This window comes from Somniosus microcephalus, chromosome 14 (assembly GCF_052327205.1).
Source record: "Somniosus microcephalus isolate GS21.2 chromosome 14, FLI_Smic_1.0, whole genome shotgun sequence".
Taxonomy (NCBI): domain Eukaryota; kingdom Metazoa; phylum Chordata; class Chondrichthyes; order Squaliformes; family Somniosidae; genus Somniosus; species Somniosus microcephalus.
In genome coordinates, this window is record NC_141000.1 from 29,904,740 (window position 1) to 29,927,500 (window position 22,761).

A 22,761-nucleotide genomic window follows, 5' to 3' on the forward strand; every position below is an offset into this window, starting at 1 on the left:
GTCCCAATCTCTCCTCATACGTCATTCCTGCCATCCCAAGTATCAGCCTGGTGAATCTTCGCTGAACTCCTTCCATGGCAAGAACATCCTTCCTCAGATAAGGCGACCAAAACTGCACACAGTACTCAAGATGTGGTCTCACCAAGGCCCTGTACAACTGCAGCAAGACATCCTTGTTCCTGTACTCAAACCCTCGCTACGAAGGCCAACATACCATTTGCCGCCTTAACCACCTGCTGCACCTGCATGCAGGGAGTGCAACAAAGGTTCACCAGACTGATCCCTGGGATGGGGGGATTGTCCTATGAGGAGAGATTGAGTAGACTAGGCCTATATTCTCTGGCGTTTAGAAGAATGACAGGTGATCTCATTGTAAATTCATACAGGGCTTGCCAGGGTAGATGAAGGGAGGATGTTTCCCCTGGCTGGGGAGTATAGAACCAGGGGTCACAGTCTCAGAATAAGGGGTCGGCCATTTAGGACTGAGATGAGGAGAAATGTCTTCATTCAGAGGGTGGTGAATCTTTGGAATTCTGTGGAGGCTCAGTCGTTGATCTATTCAAGACCGAGAGCGAAAGATTTTTGGATATTAAGGGAGTCAAAGGATATGGGAATAGTGCAGGAAAGTGGAGTTGAGGTCGAAGATCAGCCATGATCTTATTGAATGGCGGAGCAGGTTCGAGGGGCTAAATGGCCTACTCCTGCTCTTATTCTTATGTTCTTATGAGTGGTAAGTGATGGTGGGGAGGTTGTCGTAGGAGACATTGTGGCGGATGGAACTGTAGCTCACAGAGTGCATGTTCAGCTATTCCTGGCCTGTATGTTGTGGGCTGTCCAGTTCAGGCTCATGGTCTTCCATTCGCTGCTCTTGCATGCTTCTAGTCTCCTGCTCCCTGTCATTGCGCAACATTTATGGGACATGGAAGTCTGAGTGCATTAAGATCAAATTTCCTACTCTCTAGTGAGCTATGTTGACAGAGTGGACAACGTATATGTAGGCTATTGATTTCTTTGGTCGTAAAGTGGACAGGAGGATTTGTCTTATCCATGCGCCACCTTATGTGCGATTGTATTTATTTGCAAGTGGCACTAATGTGTGCTGAGCTCCACTCCTAGCTGTTAAGTTTTAAATGTATTGTCAGTAGGAGTGTCTTCACTACATTTCAATAAGATCTAGGTAATTGACTAGCGCATCCCCATAGCGATTGGTAAACTGGTCTGTTGCTTTGCTGGAATTGCACTCCTGTGTGGCGTAAAATCCAAGTAGTTTGAGCCTGCCTCCTTCAGCAGGAGTTACATGTTGCTCCTCCTGAGATTCAGCTCGGGACTTGACTCTGGAGTTTGCTGCAACTTTGTATGTCATTGTGTAGAAGTAATGCAAGACTGGCTATACTACACTGCCGGTCGAAGACCAGCAGCTCCAGTGAGCTGTTTGCAGCTGGTAGCACCCCATTTATACTATAGGGTTCCAAACCTGCATTGCTAAGCTGTGGGTGTAAATGCACGCTAACATGGCTTACCTTGAAATAAAATCTGCCCTTTGTGGTCTGGTGCAAGAATGAGTATATTGATGCTTGTATCTGTGACCTGGTGTACGTCGAGTAATTGTTAATACTAGCTTATCCAAGCTGTGGTTAGAATTTTATTTGTTTCAGCTTGGAGGTGCCTGATGCTGATGTTTGCTACTTGTAACTTTACTTGCAGATTGTCTGCGGCTACGCTCACACTCTTGCACTAACAGATGAGGGTTTGCTCTATTCCTGGGGAGCTAATGCGTATGGCCAGCTGGGCAGTGGCGTTAAAAGCAACCAATCTTGTCCAGTACAGATCATTGTGGACAGGGAAAGGTAATGGTTGTGGTGAAATCTCAGACATCACTATTAACATTAATAACTACTCTTTAAATTCGCTATGGCAGCAGACTTGATTTTTCTTTTTCATTTGTAACGTAGAATTTAGTCAAATCCTTTTTTTGCAATGACCTGTGCGAATGACTCCTGATGGCCTTTGCAGATGGATTGTATCTGATGACAGGTGGTGATCACTGTAACGTAGTGTATTGTACTTGCAGCTCATTTTATCACTAAATAGCATGTTAGCAGTGCCCCTCAGTATTTATGTCATAGCAGAGAATCATGGAATTTTGCAGCACAGAAGGAGGCCGATTGGCCCACTGTGCCTGTGTGGCTCTCTTTGAAGGAGCTATCCACTTAGTTCCGTGCCCTCTATCCATTTTTTTCCTTTTCCAAATATTTATCCATTTTCCTTTTAAAAGCGATTATGGATTCTGCTTCCACCACTGTTCTACCAACCCTCTGCTTTAAAAAAAAACTCTCGGTGACCATCTTAAATTGTTGCCCTCTAGTTACTGACTAAGCAACAAGTGGAAATAGTTTTATTTTCAGTTTACTTTATCAAAATATCTCAATTTTAATCACTGTATTGTTGGAATGTTTCTGTCAACTTGTGTCACCTATCAAGAAAATGATTTACTGGGGTGTTCAATCCCTTGGCTAAGTATAATGAGGGATCTGATTTTTTTTTTGCATTAGAGTTTTAATTATCACAATAGAAAGAGCCTGGCTGATGATCAGGTTTCCTTTGGTGTTTTATATAGTGAGAGTTGAGAATGGATTTTAAAATCCGGGAGGTTCTTTCCTTCCGATACACACCAACAAAATACCTTCGGGGTGGCAAACTATACAAAACATTCCTGTCTTCCACTAAACAGATCCATGAACGTTGAGGATGTGGCATTTCCAGTGACCAAATGCTTGGTGTGGTGTGGAAATAAAATACAATATCAGGCTGAGGCACTTCTGCTTTAGGAGCTTTCAAATATCAAAGTCAAAAGAAATTCCTTTCGCGGAATCATTAGTCCCAATTTTCACGTGCTCTCATTTTCCTTTTTATGTTGGTGAAAACGCACCATTGTATGAGCCGTAAAATCGCTCATTGAACTAATACAAAGTCAGTAAAATACAAAGGTATCAATAAACCTTCTCGACATGCAGCACATGTAAGTAACTGTTATTCATCCAAACGCCCATCGTGAACTTCATGGGCAGTGCTTTGTACCCAAGGGTTTTGCATATGTTCTAGTATGTTTTCCTCTGGGAAAAATACTCTGTTTATTGCATTTTTCTTGCTGCCTAGGATTGTGGAGATTGCAGCCTGCCATTCCACTCACACCTCAGCTGCTAAGACCCAGGGTGGCCAGGTGTACATGTGGGGCCAATGCCGGGGGCAATCGGTCATCCTCCCACACCTCACTCACTTCTCTTGTACGGACGATGTGTTTGCCTGCTTTGCCTCTCCCGCAGTTACATGGCGCCTCCTGTCTGTAGGTAAGATGATTTTTCTTTTTGACTATTTTCTGTTGAATATGTAAGAGGACTGGGAGTTTGATTCCTGAATATTGATTGTTGCCAGTCACTATTTCATAGTGCTGTATGATATAATCAGCAATGTCAGAGTAAATAATTGAGAACTACAGTCGGGACCTGATGCAATATATTTAGGGTACGGTAGCGTAGTGGTTAGAGGATGAGTTCAGATCCCACCATGGCAGTTTGAGAAATTGAATTCAGTTTAAAAAAAAACAAAAAAAAAAAACAAAGCAAAATCTGGAATAAACAGCTGATGTAGCAGCATAAGTGGTTCACTAATGTCCTTTTTAAGAAAGGAAACCTGTGACTTCAGTTCTACATCAGCGTGGTTGATTCGTAACTGCCCTCTGAAGTGGCCAAGCTACTCAATTGTATCAAACAGCTATCAGGGCAGCTGCGGATGGGCAATAAATGCTGGCCTTGCCAGCGATGCCCACATCCCAACACTGAATAATTAACAAAAGAAATTTCTAAACCATTATAGATCCCATGCCAAGAAGTTGTAGTCATATTGAAGTGAGAATGAAATGTTAAAAAACTGCTGAACCTATAGCCTGGCAGTTCAGGCATTATATTGTTTGCCTTCTATTTCGTCATTAGTTTGAATTGTATAGATGCCTATTATTTGATGCCTATTCTCCTGTTCGCGAGGGTGTCTTGCCTGTTCTTGAGTAGGTGGCTTACTGAACTGCCTCGTTGTAGTGGGGTGCTTGGAAAGAGGAGAGGGAACAGGAAAATTGGCCATCTTTAGGTCACTTCACTGGAATCGCACCTTGCACCAACTGGTCATGGAGCAACATTGCCCGCAGTCATGGAATGAATGGTCGTGAACTTGACCACCTCAGGCAATATAAGCTCATGTTTTGAAATTGCCATGGTACAGCAGCATTAGCACTCAGCATATCTTTGTGTATCGGTACGTGACAGAAAAGATCACGAGCTAGTTTGTTTTAATGTGTCAAAGTATGCTTCCCGTCTGATGCTTTTAATTTATTGCTTCAAATTGTTCACAGTGATAGTTTACCTTGATTAACTGGAAACTTCCTATATCCTGACTCGCTCAGTGAGAACGGGGCGTGTTTGGAACTTGACGCCCGATTTACACCTCGCTCGATTGAGCTCTGACTGAAACCTGCCCTGTTCTCATCTGTTTCCCGTCTAAGTCCCGGCCACTGTCCACCTCTTCAAGGGAGGCTCAGGGATAGCATTACCTCGAGTGAAAAGGATTGCTAAAAATTGTTACTATGGCTGGAAGGAGAGGTCCGATGCTTCCCTGTAGGTCTTGATAGGTGCAGTGAGAGCCAGGAAGGATGTGTTGTTCCCACAAGCTGGAAGCAGCGACCTGCTGCCGCAATGAAGAAGGCCTGGATTGAGGTAGCTGTGGAAGTCTGCAGCAGGTGCGTGACGCCAAGCATCTGGATCCAGTGCAGGAAACGTTTCGGTGACCTGACTATAGGTTCTACTTTACCCATCTCCTGCAATGCACCTCCTTCCACTCCCTCGTGTGTCTCAGATACCATTCACACCACTCCTCACCCCTGCATCACTTTCCTCACCTCCAACCACACTGCACCACCTCTCCTCCTTACACATACTCGCCTCCTCTGAGCAAACCTCCTCAATTCTCACTGTAGCCACATTCCACAAATGCGTAACATTTGCCTCATTCTCCCTTGCACCTTATGCACTACATGCAGAAGAAGCACACATCCTTGCTAGCTGCTCGTAATGCTGTCCACCTGCTTCTGCAGGAGAAGAGTGTGCCGAACCCAAGGAGAGAGCCAGGACCACCAGAAATCGTGGCAGTGACTCTGGTGGAGGAGGTGGCCCACAGAGGAAGACGACTGCTCAGAAAAACTCATCGGCCGGAATTTTCTGTACCTGGGTGGGTGGGTGCGGGCGATCGGCATGGCGGGTCGTGACCCCATTGCTGCTTCCATCCAGCTGCAGAAAACAACTCGGATAATGGGGCCTATTAAGCCCGCCCAGCGCGTTACCCAGCCCAATTAAATGCTGCGGGTCTGATGACATCATCTATGATGCGTTTTCGGCTGGTAGATTTAAAGGAGCCATGGCCACATTGCATTTGAAGGATCATCTAGGAGTGTGCAGGCAGCACACTGGAGGCTTTTATTGCTCCAAACAGTTGGAGAGAGGGCTGCACCCAGGTTCTCTGATGATTCCCTCCATATGCTTGTGGAGGGAGTCAGAGCACGCAGGGTGTACCTCTTCCCTTCTAATGGGCGGAAGAGACTTCCCCAGGAGACCGAGCCTGGCTCCAAATTGCAGAGGAGGTCAACAGCAGGGATGTGGTCAGGAGGACCTGGGTGCAGTACCGTAAACATTTCAATGACCTCATTAGATCTGGAAAGGTGAGTACAAAGCCACACTCAACTTCATCCTGCTGTACCTCTCATCACATCCCCATCACTCTGCCTTCCCAACCCTACTCCTGCACATCCTTACACCAACATACCTTGCATGTCCACCCACCCCTCTCTCGCTAGCTACATTATCACATCCCCACCTTACTATCTAGCCCTCACACTTGCCCTCATCCTAATGCAAGCATACTAACACCACATAAGGAACCACTTGGCATTGCATCCCCAATCCATCATAATCTCCTTCTGAAGATTGTAACCCATCCATTCCTTACACTCATTCCATCACTCTCACTCAACCTTCTCTTCTTTCCCTCCTTGTGGGCGAAGAGAGTGCACAATAAGAGGAGAGAACTGGAGGTGGGCCTCCGTCATTTGCGACCCTCACAACAGCAGAGGAGGCTGCGTTGGAAGTCTCGTGAGTAGCCGGGCAGCTGGAGGTGGGAGACGGAGAAAGGGGTCATCTCGGCAACCTGGTGACAAAATTACATATACAGCTACATGGCATCACATATGGGGGACTGATGTCATCAGCCACTGAATGGTCATCATGTGCATTATGGTACAGGAAACTTTGGTTTATCCGGAGGTTGTATGTCCGGAATACTCGATCTAACGGCAAAAATCAGGAGCCGTTTTCTATAAGTTTTTTTAGATCTCGTTTTTTTTCCCCCAGTCAGGCTATAGCAACAGCTTCAGCTAGAGACGCTTGCAGCTGCAGCCGACTCTTTAGAAGCTGTTGCTAAGCAACAGTGTTTGTTGTCAGATACGGAGATGAAAACCTCCGTATGCTTCAACATTAACTTTGTATGTCCGGCAGTTTTGATAGATCGGCAACACGCCGGTCCCGTCGGTGCCGGATATCCCAAAGTTTCCTGTATGTACACGCATTCCTCATATGGCATATCTAACTCATCTCTTTACTTTCCCACAGGTCCATCAAGAGCCCCCCCCCCCCCCCCCCCCCAAACTGTCAACGAGGAAGACCAAGACAACTCCTCAGAGGAGCCTCCAGCCTCAGAGGACGCAGCGTCACCAGACATAAGTGCACCCAGCATCAACGCAGAGACTCACCTCGGTGGGTCCAATATGAGATAGAGTAGTGTGGTCAGCTGGTAAGTCACAAGTGAGCAGGAGCAGATGGTGGAAACGGGGACAGCAGTGGAGACTCCTTGCCGGAGGGCGCAGGACGCTCCTAGTTCTGCTTAACTGCATGCAGACGCTGAGCCTCGGCGGCCATCCAGAGTGAGGGTGATCCTGGAGGTGCAGGAAAAAGTCCAGGCGTCTCTGACAGGTTTTGTGAGCGTGATGTCTGCAAACGTTCAGAGAATGGAGGAGTCCATCTCCAACATGAGCACCACCGTGTCGCAGGCGATGGTGACTGAATGCTCTTCCATGGATAGAATGGCAACCTGAAAGGAGCAGCTAATACGCCACTCACAGGAGCACTTACTATCTATGGAGCATAGATGGCTATTGAACATAGATGGCAGAGGCTCATAGACCTCCTGTCTAGGAGGGATGTCAGTGTAGATGTGGGTCCTCATGGCCTCACTGATGTGCAGCAAGGTGCTCTCCAGCTCCTTGCTAGCAGGGAAGTTCGGGTGGCTTGGGAGAGGGAAGTGTGGGCTCCTCTCCGAGCACTTGCACTTCTCCCCCTGTTGCCATCCCTCAGTCAGAGCCCCACATGCTGCCTCGGATCGTGATGGCTGAGCTAGCACAGTCTCACAGGAGGAGCAGACTTTGGCGGGGCCCTCACAGGCTCCAAAACCCAGAGGACATCCGCCAAAAGTGTCAGAGCAGGGAAGTGAGCAGCCTGCCTCTACCTCTGCTGAAGCCACAGCGGGTGCACGGCGTAGAAGTATTAGGGGAAAAAAAATGCCACAATTGTAGATGCAGAATGGTATGCACATGGGTGTATTTCAAAATGTTAAAATGGTTAAGTTGTATTTATGAGCCACATAAATTAATTTATTTGCACCACTTTCCCGTCTTGTCCGTTTTTGCCTGCTGCCTGGGACGTGGCCTTGTTACTTGGAGTAAATGGTAAGACATTACTTAACCTTGAGCAATGGGGGTGTGTGTGTGACCGGAATGCTTTGGTCATTTTAGGACTGCTTTGTGATGGTGGTTTTGGGGGTGGGTGGGGAGAGAATTTAGTTGAGTATCTGGGTGCCATATAGGTGCACTGGTGCAACTTAACTAAATCGTGCCATTATGAGTCCTTCCTGGGCCTCTTGTGCAGCAATGTGTGCCGCTCCTGGTGCTATCTGCATCTCCAGTTCCTCCTCCTCCTCCTCGTGTTCCACCTGCTCCTCCTCCGAGAAGACTTTGCACTCTGCGTCTTGCTTCTCCTGCAGTTCCAATCTGCGCTGCTGTGCTATGTTGTGCCGTGTATAGCACATGACGATGATTCTGGAGACCCTGTTTGGTGTGTACTGAAGGGCTCCTCCAGATCTGTCCAGGCATCTGAGCGTATCTTCAGCATCCCAATTGCTTGCTCCATTACACATCTGGTCGTGATGTGGCTTTCATTATAACGCGCCTCTGCCTCATTGCTTGGCCTCCTCAAGGGTGTCATCAGCCACGTCTTCAGTGGATAAGTCCTGTCTCCAAACAGTCAGCCGGTGGGTCTGGTTGGAGGTGCAAAGAGCTGAGGGAGCATGGACTGGCGCAGGACGAAAGAGTCATGACTGCTTCCTGGGAATCTGGCCCACACATGCATGGTCTTTTTGTGGTTGCAGACGAGCTGCACATTGAGGAAGTGGAAGCCCTTACAGTTCACAAACATTCCTGGGTGACCTGGGGGTGCCTTGATGGGCACATGTGTTCAGTCGTTGATGCCCTGCATCTGTGGGAAGCCAGCCAAAGCCGCAAATCCGAACGCCCGCTCAGTCACCCTGTCGTCATCAGTGGCAAAGTGTACATAAGTGCCTGACTTGTGAAATGGGCATCGGTCACCTGGGTGATGCATCTGTGTGCGGCCGACTGCGAGATCCTGGAACTGTTTGCTGCAGATCCCTGGAAGGACCCTGAAGTGAAGAGGGTGATGGTGACTTTGACAGCCACTAGTAAAGTGTGTCCACCAGGTCCACTTGACAGCAGGTCTTCTTTCAGCCAGCTACAATTGTCTGCGATGTGATAGCCTGAGCCTCTGAGGCACTGCTGTTCAGTTATATCTAGGAAGCTCATCCTCTGCCTATATACCCTGTGTTTCCTCCGGCAAGTTGCACCCCTGTGCTCATCTCCTCCTGTGGAGGAGAAGGCGGCGGCTGCTGGGGCTCATCTTGGTCCGAGTCTGAGGTGCAAGCTGAAACAGCATAAGCGGCACCCATGCTGATCTGATAGCCACCTTGCAGCTGTGATCTATCAGACGTACAAACCTCCAAAGTAGTGAAACTCGCCTCCAAAGTTGTGAGAGTAACCTCTCCGCACAAGTACTGTGAACAAAAGCCTATCGGGCAAGAAAGCAGCTGTGAGTTTTCAGTACTTATTGTAACATTTTGTCTGTCATTTCTTCAGCCCCCTCAATTGCCACTGTTACTCAACTTGCTTTCACTGGCGAGTTCCAGGATGCTCGGGGAAACCATGCACCCACAGTTAAATCCCAAAACCCATGTTAATATCGCCCTTAACGAGCTTTTGCCAACCCTCCTCTTCCGAGGGGGTTGCTTGCACGCAGCCTAACATGCTGCAGTTAAATGTGGAAGTCGGCAGGGTGGAGCCAGCTTCTTGCTGTCAATTTCCGCGCTTTTATCCCCCCACCCGCTCCCAAACCCATGCGCTCCTCCAAGTAAAAATTCCCCCCCATTGGATCTGGGGAGTAGTCATCCAGCACAATAGCAGTTTCAAAGTCCATTTTTTTTTTTAAAACGTAGAAAATGTTCAAACTGTAACTTTGTAATTCTCCAAAGCTGCTTTTATCTTTTCAAAAATAACCTTGCATTTGAACAGTGATATGTAAATTACAGTCAAAATAATCCATACCACATGTCTTCAACCCAAAAAGTATGCAACCAAATACCTTTTATGAAAGCACAAAGCCTTCTTTAAATCTCCCATTTCTTTGGGGCCACAATCTTAAATTAAAATGAACATACATTAATTTTAACAACTGCTTTCACTCTCTAATAACTCCAGGTACCTTAATCACACCCAATCGTTCAGCCTTATTTTGGCTCATCCACCTTAAAATATTGATTCCTTGTTATAGATTGTTTAACTGAAAAATGTCAAATTTATGTAACAATCCCAAGGAATATCAACCTAGTTTAAATAACTAGGTAACTAAATAACATGGCCATCCACAGAAAACAACAACTTGTATTTCTATAGTACCTTTAACGTAGTAAAACATCCCAAGTATTCATAATTTAATCTACATTTGGGCTGCGATTTTATTAATGGAGGCAGGTTGGGTGCGGGTCTGTTGTTCGGTGGGCTCCGGTCCCGCCTCCGCTTTCAGCTGGCCAGAAACTACGATTTTGCCTTAAGTGGCCTAATTAATGTTTCCGTGCACACTACCCGGCCCAATTCGTGGGTTCGGGTTTGCTGCTCGCCTCTGATGACGTCAGCCAGCTGTATTTAAGGGGCCCGTGCAGCATTGTTTCACAACCATCCTTTCCTGCTACTTCTCCTTGTTGAAATTGTACCCATGACTGCTGCAAAAGCTAAGGCCTCTCCCCACTTTGATGATGACTCCCTCCATGCTCTGGTGGAGGGAGTGAGAGGGTGCCAGGAGGTACTGTTCCCCTCATCCGGACAGAGGAAGCCTCCTCAGCAAAGCAAAGCAGCCTGGCTGCCAATTGCTGAGGAGGTGAGCTTCAGGTCTTTGTGTGCTCGCTCCTGGGTGCAGTGCAAAAAAAGGTTTAATGACCTCCTACGCTCAGCTAAAATGAGTCTAACATCACACTTACCTTCGATTTGCTCTCCATCTCCTCTCATCACCAGCACTCTGCATTGTCAACCTACTCCTGCACATCCCACTTTACTCTTACATCCCTTGCACCCTTATCCATCCCGCTCTCTATGTACAGAATCACTTCACTATTCTACTATGCACCCCTCACACTTGCTATCACTGTTATGCAATGCCAACAACTAATAATGCACAGGGAGGGCCCTTGGTATTGGCACTTCACGCCATCTTTGTCTCCTAAGCATCTATGCTATGGATTCTCTACACTCACTCCAACATTCCCACTCCAACTCCACTTGTGTCCTTCATTGCAGCAAAAGAGAGCCCACAATAAGGAGAGGGCCAGGACAGGAGGAGGGCCAGCTTCCATTGCTCAGCTGACCATCGTAGGAGGTGCTGAGGATCTGGAAGTGGGGCTGGTCAGACGGGTGCAGTAGAGCAAGCTGGTGACGGAATAGATTTGCAACCCTCTCATTTACATTGCTTGAGTGACTGATATGGCATCTGATGCTCATACAGATTGAGTTATGATCATCTGCACAATTCGATGCTATGTTCATATCACATGTCTGACTCATGCCTTTACTCCCCCACAGGACCATCGAGAGCCCCCCTCCCCACTGTCTAAAAGGAAGAGCCGGAAGACTCCTCAGAGGAAGCTGCAACCTCTGAGGGCGCAACGTCAGCAGAATTAAGCGCACCCAGCACCAGCGCAGAGACGCGCACCTCGGTGGGTCATTCGCGACATAGAGTAATGTTGTCACCTGGTGTATCACAGCTCACAAGTGAGCATCAGCAGATGGTGGAGACAGGGACAGCAGTGGAGAGTCCTCGTCTGAGGCCGCAGGGCGCTCCTAGCTCTGCTCAGGAAAACATGGTGAATGTTCAGAATAGAACAACATCTCTACAGGAGCGATGGACAGCTATTGAGCAGAGAAACCAGAGCTTCATGGAAGTCCTTTTGAGGAGGAGGACTGCCAGTGCAGATACGGGTCCTCATGGCCCCCCTGATGTGTAGCAAGGTGCTGTCCAGCCACTTGCTAGCACTGAAGTGCGGCTGACCCATGAGAGGGATGTTGGTGGCAGGCAACAAGGAAGTGTGGGCTCCTCTCCAAGCGCGCTCACTCCCATGCCAATGCGGAGCCCTCGGTCAGAGCCCCACCAGAGTCCTCACCCAACTGAGATGGCCGTCTCAGCCCCGGCACAGCCGCAGGAGGAGCAGACTGTTGGCGAGCCCTACCAGGCTCGCAAATCCAGAGGACGCCCGCCAAAGGTGTCGAAGCAGGAGCAGCATGAAAGTGAGCAAGGAGCCTCCACATCTGCTGAAGCCATAGGGTAAGCACCACGTAGAAGCACACATAAGAGAAAGATTAAGCACCTATAGGCACAAGGGTAGTCACTTGGGTGTTTTGATGTTCTACATATTTAATATAATGATCGCCATACATATTTAATATAATGATCGCCATTTCAATTGTAATAAACAAATGTGATGGCAAAGATTCAAAGAGTTGTCCTATGTGTGCCCAGAAATGGAAGTGGTAGTGAGGTGTCAGGGTGCCTTTCATCTGTAATGATGGTGGTGAGAGTGATAGGAAACCACAGTTTATTGTACAGATTGTGTATGGTGTGTTAAGAAGGTGGCAGCCACATGTGTTTCCTTTGTAAACTTAAGTGTATCTGGCATAGATTAGTGCATCCCGGGCAGCAATGTGCTCGCGTGCTGGTGGAACTGGCGCATCCGCCTCCGCAAGGTCCTCCTCCTCTGAGGAGGAGGCTGTGCACTGAGCCACTTGTTCCTCAGGCAGCGGGAAGCCACGCTGCTCTGCGATGTTGTGCAGTGCACAGCAGACCACGATGATTGTGGAGACCCTGGCTGTTGAGTACTGTAGGGCTCCACCTGATCTGTCGACGCATCTAAATCGCATTTTGAGCAAGCCGATGGTTTGCTCTATGATTCCTCTGGTGGAAATATGGCTGGCATTGTAGCGCTCCTCCGCTTCATTTGATGGCCTCCTCAATAGCGTCATTAGCCACATCTTCAGGGGATAGCCCTTATCTCCAAGTAGTCATCCGGAAAGTTGGGTTGGTGGATTGAAGAGCTGAGGCACAGTAGACCGCCGCAGGATGAACGAGTCATGGCAACTTGGCGCAAACATGCATAATGTTCTTCCTGTGGCTACACACCGGCTGGATGCTAAGGGAGTGGAAGCCCTTGTGGTTGACAGATACAGCTAGGCTGTGATGGAGTGCCCTAATAGCCACATGTGTGCAGTCTATGATGCCCTGCACCCTTGGCAAGCCTGCCATATTTGCAAAGCCAACCGCACGCGCAGTTGCACTTGCTTCATCTGTGGAGAAGTGAATGTAATTATGCGCCTTTGCAAAGAGGGCATCAGTAACCTGCGTGATGCAACTGTGTGCGGCTGAAAGAAAGATGCCGCTGATGTCTGCTGCTGATCCCTGGAATGAGCCTGAAGCAAAAAAGTTGAGTGCAGTGGTGACTTTGACGGCTACTGGTAAGGGTTGTCCACCTGGTCCTCTGGCCTGCAGGTCTTGTTGCAGCATTGCGGAGATGTCACCCACTACCTCTCGTGAAAGTTGGAGCCGTCTTTGGCACTGCTGCTCAGATATGTTAAGGTAGCTGACCCTGTGTCTGTAGACCCTGTTTGGGGGGTATCTCCTGCGCTGATGGGCTTCCATGCGCTGGCCCCTTCTGGCCTGTGCAGCTTCAGGTGGGTGAGCAGTAGCAGCTTGGCGCTCCTGTTGTTTGTGCTGCTGTTGTTCCTGGTTCTGCTGGTGCCGCGGCTGGCCTTTGTCCTCGTCTAATGCCCAGAAGGGAAGGAAATAAATGGCTCCCATGCTTCCGGTATATGCCTCAGTTGAGGAAGCGCTCAGTGTAGGTGGCGAGAGGGATTTCCCAGGAGGTCACACTGGAGATGGGTGTCAGGCTCCAAACTTCCACAGCTGTGGTTATGCCTTCTAAAAGTTCCCCCCAGACCTGAGACTACAAAGTCCTGCCACCTGCAAATGATGGCTGATCAAATCTCCTCTAATGGTTGAGCTGCAGCTGATAGTCAGCAATCCAATTGTGCACCCACCAGGTTTCACCGTCGTGTTTCAGAACAGGCGTGTTTCACGTGGGAAAAGGGTTAAAATCGCAAAGGCCTTTCAAAATGGCATTATAGATGTAATTTAGTGCTTGTTAAGGGCCTTAACGGCCTATCCCGCCTCTTGGAGGTGGGACGGAGACGGGACCATTAGACACGAATTAATGAAAATTGCTTGGAGGCGGGGTTAGGCCCGCACGCCAGTTTTTGCAATTTTAACCCCCCACACCCCTCCAATCCCACCTCCACGGCCCAATGAAAATCCTGCCCATCGAGTTATACAGCACAGAAAGAGGCCCATCGTGTCCACGCCGGCCATCAAGCCCTGTCTATTCTAATCCCATTTTCCAGCACTTGGTCCGTAGCCTTGTATGCTATGGCGTTTCAAGTGCTCATTTAAACGCTTCTTGAATGTTGTGAGGGTTCCTGCCTCTACCACCCTTTCAGGCAGTGAGTTCCAGATTCCAACCACCCTCTGGGTGAAAAGGTTTTTCCTCAAATCCCCTCTAAACCTCCTGCCCCTTACCTTGAAACTATGTCCCCTGGTTATTGACCCCTCCACTAAGGGGAAAAGTTCCTTTCTATCTACCCTATCTATGCCCCATATAATTTTGTACACCTCAATCAGGACCCCCTCAGCCTTCTCTGCTCTAAGGAAAACAACCCCAGCCTGTCCAGTCTCGCTTCATAGCTGTGGCCAGCGAAGTTCTGAAAATTGGTGTCAGGGGAGGTGCCAGAGGATTAGAGAACAGCTAACCTAGTACCATTGTTCAAGAAGGGTAGTAGGGATAAACCAGGGAATTACAGGCCAGTGAGCCTAACATCAGTGGTAGGGAAATTATTGGAAAAAATTCTGAGGAACAGAATTAGTCTCCACTTGGAGAGGCAGGGATAGCCAGCTGGCTTTGTCAGGGGGAGATCATGTCTGACCAATTTGATTGAATTTTTCGAGGGGGTGACTAGGTGTGTGGATGAGGGCAGTGCAGTTGATGTAGTCTACATGGACTTCAGTAAGGCTTTTGACAAAGTCCCACATGGGAGACTGGTCAAGAAGGTAAGAGCTCATGGGATCCAAAATTGACTTTGTGGCAGGAGGCAGAGGCAGGAACCCTCACAACATTCAAGAAGCGTTTAGATGAGCACTTGAAATGCCATAGCATACAAGGCTACGGACCAAGTGTTGGAAAATGGGATTAGAATAGACGGGGCTTGATGGCCCGCGCCGAAGGGCCTCTTTTTGTGCTGTATAACTCGTGACTCTCCTGTGGCCAGAGAGGTTCTGAAAATTTGTGCCAGAGCCCCTGCAATCTCCTCCCTTGCCTCACACAGCAGCCTGGGATACATCCCGTCAGGACCTGGGGATTTATCCACTTTTAAGCCAGCTAAAACCGCTAGTACCTCCTCCCTCTCAATACTAATTTGTTCAAGTATATCTCGATCCCCCTGCCTGATTTCTATGCCTACATCACCCTTCTCCATAATGAACACCGATGCAAAATATTCATTTAAAACCTCCCCCACATCTTCCGGCTCTACACACAGATTGCCACTTTGGTCCCTAATAGGCCCTACTCTTTCCCTGGTTATCCTCTTGCCCTTAATATACTTATAAAGCACCTTGGGATTTTCCTTTATTTTGCCCGCCAGTGTTTTTTCATGCCCCCCTCTTCGTTCTCCTAATTTCTTTAAGTACCCCCCTGCACTTTCTATACTCCTCTCGGGCTTCCACTGTTTTTAGGCCTTTGTATCTGCCAAAAGCCTCCCTTTTTTTCCTAATCCATTCTTGTATATCCCTTGACATCCAGGGTTCCCTGGGCTTGTTGGTCCCACCCTTGATCTTTACGGGAACATGTTTTATGCTGCAGGAGCAGCTGTCCAGAATTCAGGTAGTTGCTGAACCCGGCACAATCAGCTGGCGTGTTTTGCGAACGGCGTGGAACACGCTGAAAATGTCGTAAAATGGGAAGAGCCTTGTAAAGTGGGATTATATAGGCCGCTATCAAGCTGTTAACTGCCTTAAGTGCCACTCCCTTGGCGTCGGGTCTGATCGGGACTCCCAGACCCGGCACTTTGCAAAGTTGTGTGGAGGCGGGTTGACGGCGGGTTCGGAACCCCTCGTCAATCAAAACGACTTTAACCTCTGAACAGCCTCCAAACCCGCCCTGAGCGCCGGCAAATCCGCAGCCTTATTTTCCAAGGCGTATGTGGTCTCCTTATTCTTCCTACCAAACTGTACTACCTCACACTTATCTATAGAAACATAGAAGACAGGAGCAGGAGTAGGCCATTCGGCCCCTCGAGTCTACTCCGCCATTTAATGAGCTCATGGCTGATCATCCAAATTCAGTACCCTGTCCCTGCCTTCTCCCCATATCCCTTGATCTCTTTAGCCTTAAGAAATATATCTAACTCCTTCTTGAATATATTTAATGAATTGGCCTCAACTGCCTTTTGTGGTAGATAATTCCACAAGTTCACCACTCTGTCTGGGTGACGAAATTCCTCCTCATCTGTCCTAAATGGCTTACCCCTTATCTTTAGACTGTGACCCCTGGTTCTGGGCTCCCCCGCCATCGGGAACATCCTTCCTGCATCTAGTCTGTCTAGTCCTGTAAGAATTTTATAAGTTTCAATGAGATCCCCTCTCATTCTTCTAAACTCTAGCGAATATAAGCCCAATCAACCCAATCTCTCCTCATGTGTCATTCCTGCCATCCCAGGCATCAGTCTGGTGAATCTTCGCTGCGCTCCCTCCATGGCAAGAACATCCTTCCTCAGATAGGGCGACCAAAACTGCACACAATACTCAAGGTGTGGTCTCACCCAAGGCCCTGTACAACTGCAGCAAGACATCCTTGCTCCTGTACTCGAATCCTCTCGCTATGAAGTCCAACATACCATTTGCCTTCTTAACCGCCTGCTGCACCTGCATGCATACCTTCAGCGACTGGTGCACAAGGACACCCAGGTCTCGTTGCACTTCCCCTTCTCCCAATCTATTGCCGTTCAGATAATTATCTGCCTTCCTGTTTTTGCCACCAAAGTGGATAACCTCGCATTTATCCACGTTATACTGCATCTGCCCAATCACCCAACCTGTCCAAATCATACTGGAGTTTCTCGGCATCCTCCTCGCAGCACACGCGCCCATCCAGCTTTGTGTCGTCTGCAAACTTGGAGATATTGCATCTAGTTCCCTCGTCTAGATCATTAATATATATTATGAATAGCTGGGGTCCTAGCACCGATCCCTGCGGTACCCCACTAGTCACTGCCTGCCACTCGGAAAAAGAACCGTTTATTCCAACTCTCTGCTTCCTGTCTGCCAACCAGCTCTTTATCCAAGTCCGTACCTTACCCCCAATCCCATGTGCTTTAACTTTACATGCTAATCTCTTATGCGGGACCTTATCGAAAGCCTTCTGAAAGTCCAAATACACCACATCCATTGGTTCTCCGTTATCTATTCTACCAGTTACATCCTCAAAAAAATTCCAGACTAGTCGAGCACGATTTACCTTTTGTAAATCCATGTTGACTATATTGAAGCTCATTTGCCAATTGCATGCCCACTCTGCAAGTTTATCAATGTTTCTGTCATGGTCCTCCTCTGTATTAACTACACCCCACAATTTGGTGTTATCCGCAAATATTTGGAAATTGTACTTCCGATTCCAGAGTCCAAATTGATTATGTAAATGGTGAACACCAGTAGCCTAGCACCAATCCTTGTGGAACACCAATTCCCATTTATTTGCCAATCTGAGTAACTACCTTTAACCCCTACTCTCAGGTTTCTGTTTTGTAGCCAGCTTGCGCTCCATTCTGCTACTTGTCCCCTTGTCCCCTGACTCCACATTCTGACCTTGGTCATGAGTCTACTATACTCCTCCACATTATTGAAGGCTTGTTGGAAATCCAAATATATCCAGTCTATTGCATTACCCATATTTACCCTTTCTGTCACTACTTCAAATAATTCCCTTTTGGAATCTGCGCTGACTGATATTTCCAGTTTCCAAATGTTTTGCTATTATATCTTTGAGAAGTAATAGAACTGATGAAAATGCTTACATTACTGTTAATAGCAACAACAGGGACTATAAAGGGTTAAACTGCTTTTAGTTCTGTAAGACACCAACATGAAACAACCAAAGGAGGGAGACACATTTAAGAGACAGTACATGCAACACAAAAGAAAGTCTGTTGGTCTGTTACTTCAATCCTGTTTTCTCACAAAAAATTCAGACTCTGATATTTGCTGTGGGCTTTCAATTTCTTTCTCTTCCTAAATCCGTTCTTATTCTTTGCCAATCTAACAAATTAATTTCTATAGAACTGCTTTACAGCCTTTGTTTGTTACACAAGGGCTAATTGTCCCTTTTCACACTCCGCTTTGAGATGGTTCCTTTTTACAGAAACTTTGGCTGCGATTTTCCCAGCGAAGTCGGGTTGGAGTCTCGTCGGATTTCAGCCCTGCTGCCGGTTTCAGCCGCTCCGAAATAACAATTTTAATTTAACTGGGCTTATTAAGCCTGCTGTGCTCATTACCCGGCCCAATCAGTGGGTGCGGGTGTGTTGCCCGCCTCTGCTGACATCTTTGATTCAGGTGCTTTTAAGGGGCCCATGTAGCCATTTCATTTCCTTTCTGATGGTCCTGATAACTGGTCTTTGGAAGATGACTGCTGCAAGAGCAAAGGCTGCTCCTCGATTTGATGATGACTCCCTCCATGCTCCTGTGGAGGGAGTAAGAGGGCGCAGGGAGGTTCTGTTCCCTCCCAATGGCCGGAAGAAGCCCCCTCAGCACACAAAGGCAGCCTGGCTGCAAATTGCTGAGGAAGTAAGCGCTAGGTCGTTGTGTTCACGCACCTGGGTGCAGTGCCGAAAAAAGGTTCAATGATCTGCTACGCACAGCAAAAGTGAGTATAACATCACACTTCCCTTCAATCTGCTTCTCATCACCAGCACTGCATTGTCAATCTACTCCTCCACATCCCAACTTCCCCTTACTTCCCTTGTACCCTTAACCATCCCCCTCTCTATGTATGAAATCACTTCACTCTTCTCCCCTCACACTCGCTCTCATTGTTATGCAATGACAACAACTAACAACGCACAGGGAGGCACCTTGGTATTGGCACCTCACTCCATCTTTGCCTCCCTCTAAGCATCTATGTTATGGAGTCTTTACACTCACTCCATCAATCTCGTTGAAACTTCACTTGTGTCCCTCATTGCAGGAAAAGAGAGCCCACAATAAGAGGGGGAGGACAGGAGGAAGCCCACCTCCCATGGCGCATTTAAGTAACGCTGAGGAGGCTGCTATCGAGATCATTGGAGGTGCAGAGGAGATGGAAGTGGGGGACGGAGAGATGGGCGCAGTAGAGGAAGCTGGTGACACAATAGATTTGCAACCCTCTCATTTAGTCACTGAGATGGCATCTGATGTTCATAGAGATTGACTTCTGATCATCTGCACAATAGGATATGTCTGCTACGTTAATATCACATGTCTAACTCATGCCTTTACTCCTCCACAGGACCATTGAGAGCCCCCCTCCCCACTGTCCAGGAGGAAGAGCCGGACAACTCCTCAGAGGAACCTGCAGCCTCTGAGGGAGCAGCGTCGCCAGAAATCCGCGCAGCTAGCACCAGCGCAGATACGCACACCTCGGTGGATCATTCGCGACATAGAGTAGTGTTGTCATGTGGTGTATCACAGCTCACAAGTGAGCATCAGCAGATGGTGGAGACAGCGACAGCAGTGGAGAGTCCTCATTGGAGGCTGCAGGACGCTCCTAGCTCTGCTTAGCTACATGTCAACCCTGTGCCTCTGGGGCCATCCAGAAAGAGAGCGATGCTGGAACTTAAGGAACAAGTGCAGGAGTCTCTGACAGGGTTTGCATCCACGGTAACTGCGAGTGTGCAGAGAATGGAGGAGTCCACCTCAAACATGAGCAATGGCATGGTGCACGCAATGGTGAATGTAGGTGCCGCCATGGAAAGGATGACAACCTCCATGGAGGACATAAATCGCCAGACTCAGATGAACGTGGTGACTCTTCTAAATAGATGGTCTGCTATGGAGGATAGATGGGCATCTATTGAGGAGAGAAACCAGAGGTACATGGACGTCCCCATTGAGGACTGTCAGTACAGAGACGGGTCCTCCTGGCCCCACTGATGTGCAGCAAGGTGCTCTCCAGCCACTTGCTAGCAGTGAAGTGCAGGCGACCCATGAGAGGGATGTTGGTGGTCAACAACAAGGAAGTGTGGGCTCCTCTCCAAGCATTCACACTCCCATGCCACTGCGGAGCCCTCGGTCAGAACCCCAGATTCCTCAGCCAACTGAGATGGCTGTCTCAGCCCCTGCATAGCCGCAGGAGGAACAGACTGTTGCGGAGCCCTCCCAGGCTCCCAAACCCAGAGGACGCCCGTCAAAGGCGTCTAAGCAGGCACAGCATAGAAGTGAGCAAGGTGCCTCTACATCTGCTGAAGCCACATCGAAAGCACCACGTAGAAGCATGCGTAAGAGAAAGTTAACACACAATTAGTCACGAGGGTAGTCACTTGGGTGTTTTGATCTCATACAAAGTAACGTTTATCATCGTGATTTGGAATGATTTGGAATGTATTAAAGAAACGCGATGGCAAAGATTCAAAGAGTTGGCCTATGTGTGCTCCGAAATGGAAGTTGCATAGTGAGGGGTCAGGGTGCCTTTCATCTGTAATGATGGTGGTAAGAGTGACAGGAAACCACAGTTTATTGTACAGATGGTGTGTTAAGGTCGGCCAGACATTAATTTGCATGTGCCTGCCACATGTGGTTGATGCGTTAAGTTACGCGAATCTGGCATGGATTAGTGTATCCCTTGCCTCACGGCCAGCAGTGTGGTCGCGTACTGGTGGAATTGACACATCCGCCTCCGCAAGGTGTCCCTTATCTGCCGCCTCCTCCTCCACCTCCTTCTCTTCTGAGGAGGCTGTGCGCTGGGCCACTTGTTCCTCAGGCAGTGGTAAGCCACGCTGCTGTGCGATGTTGTGCAGTGCAACATAGAAACATAGAAGATAGGAGCAGGTGTAGGCAATTCGGCCCCTCGAGCCTGCTCCGCCATTCAGTGAGATCATGGCTGATCATCCAAACTCAGTACCCTGTCCCTGCCTTCTCCCCATATCCCTTGATCCCTTTAGTCTTAAGAAATATATCCAACTCCTTCCTGAATATATTTAATGAATTGGCCTCAACTGCCTTCTGTGGTAGAGAATTCCACAGGTTCACCACTCTCTGGGTGAAGAAATTCCTCCTCATCTCTGTCCTAAATGGCTTACCCCTTATCTTTAGACTGTGACCCCTGGTTCTGGACTCCCCCGCCATCGGGAACATCCTTCCTGCATCTAGTCTGTCTAGTCCTGTTAGAATTTTATAAGTTCCAATGAGATCCCCTCTCATTCTTCTAAACTCCAGCGAGTATAAGCCCAATCGACCCAATCTCTCCTCATACGTCATTCCTGCCATCCCAGGTATCAGTCTGGTGAATCTTCGCTGCACTCCCTCCATGGCAAGAACATCCTTCCTCAGATAAGGCGACCAAAATTGCACACAATACTCAAAGTGTGGTCTCAACAAGGCCCTGTACAACTGCAGCAAGACATCCTTGTTCCTGTACTCGAATCCTCTCGCTACGAAGGCCAACATACCATTTGCTTTCTTAACCGCCTGCTGCACCTGCATGCTTATCTTCAGCGACTGGTGCACAAGGACACCAAGGTCTCGTTGCACTTCCCCTTCTCCCAGTCTATTGCCGATCAGATAATAATCTGCCTTCCTGTTTTTGCCACCAAAGTGGATAACCTCGCATTTATCCACATTATACTGCACCTGCCATACATCTGCCTAATCACCCAACCTGTCCAAATCATACTGGAGTTTCTCGGCCTCCTCCTCACAGCACACACGCCCACCCAGCTTTGTGTCGTCTGCAAACTTGGAGATATTACATCTAGTTCCCTCGTCTAGATCATTAATATATATTGTGAATAGCTGGGGCCCTAGCACCGATCCCTGCGGTACCCCACTAGTCACTGCCTGCCACTCGGAAAAAGACCCGTTTATTCCAACTCTTTGCTTCCTGTCTGCCAGTTCTCTATCCAAGTCAGTACCTTGCCACCAATCCCATGTGCTTTAACTTTACACGCTAATCTCTTATGCGGGACCTTATCAAAAGCCTTCTGAAAGTCCAAATACACCACATCCACTGGTTCTCCGTTATCTATTCTACCAGTTACATCCTCAAAAAATTCCAGTAGATTAGTCAAGCACGATTTACCTTTTGTAAATCCATGTTGACTTTGTCTGATCCTGTCACTGTTTTCCAAGTGCTCTGCTATTACATCTTTTATAAGGGACTCTAGCAGACCATGATGATTCTGGAGACCCTGGCTGGTGAGTCCTGTAGGGCTCCACCAAATCTGTCGGCATTTGAATCGCATTTTGAGCAAGCTGATGGTTTGCTCTATGATGCTTCTGGTGGCAATGTGGCTCATATTGTAGCGCTCCTCAGCTTCATTTGATGGTCTCATCGGTGTCATTAGCCACTTTTTCAGGGAATGGCCCTTGTCTCCAAGTAGCCATCCGGAAAGTTGGGTTGGCGGATTGAAGAGCTGAGGCATTATAGACTGCCGTAGGATGAACGAGTCATGGCAGCTGCCAGGGAACTTGGCGCAAATATGCATAATGTTCTTCTCGTGGTTACACACCAGCTGAACGTTAAGGGAGTGGAAGGCCTTGAGGTTGACAAATACATTTGGGTTGTGATGGGGTGCCCTAATGGCCACTTGTGCGGTCTATGACACCCTGCACCCTTGGCAAGCCTGCCATATTTGCAAAGCCAACTGCACGCACAGTTACGCTTGCTTCATCTGTGGAGGAGTGGATGTAATTGTGTGACTTTGCAAAGAAG

The 22,761-nt window shown here is 48.2% G+C and overlaps 1 protein-coding gene across 7 annotated transcripts in view; it reads left to right on the forward strand.

Moving 5' to 3' along the window:
• LOC147107418 (RCC1 and BTB domain-containing protein 2-like) overlaps positions 1-22,761 on the forward strand; it is a 78,451-nt gene that overhangs the window by 22,343 nt on the left and 33,347 nt on the right. For all 7 annotated transcript variants that reach the window (XM_086006453.1, XM_086006452.1, XM_086006451.1 and 4 more), the window contains 2 exons: positions 1,705-1,847; positions 3,157-3,347. In XM_086006453.1, the coding sequence (XP_085862579.1) occupies positions 1,705-1,847; positions 3,157-3,347 (334 nt within the window). The remainder of the gene's footprint in view (positions 1-1,704; positions 1,848-3,156; positions 3,348-22,761) is intronic.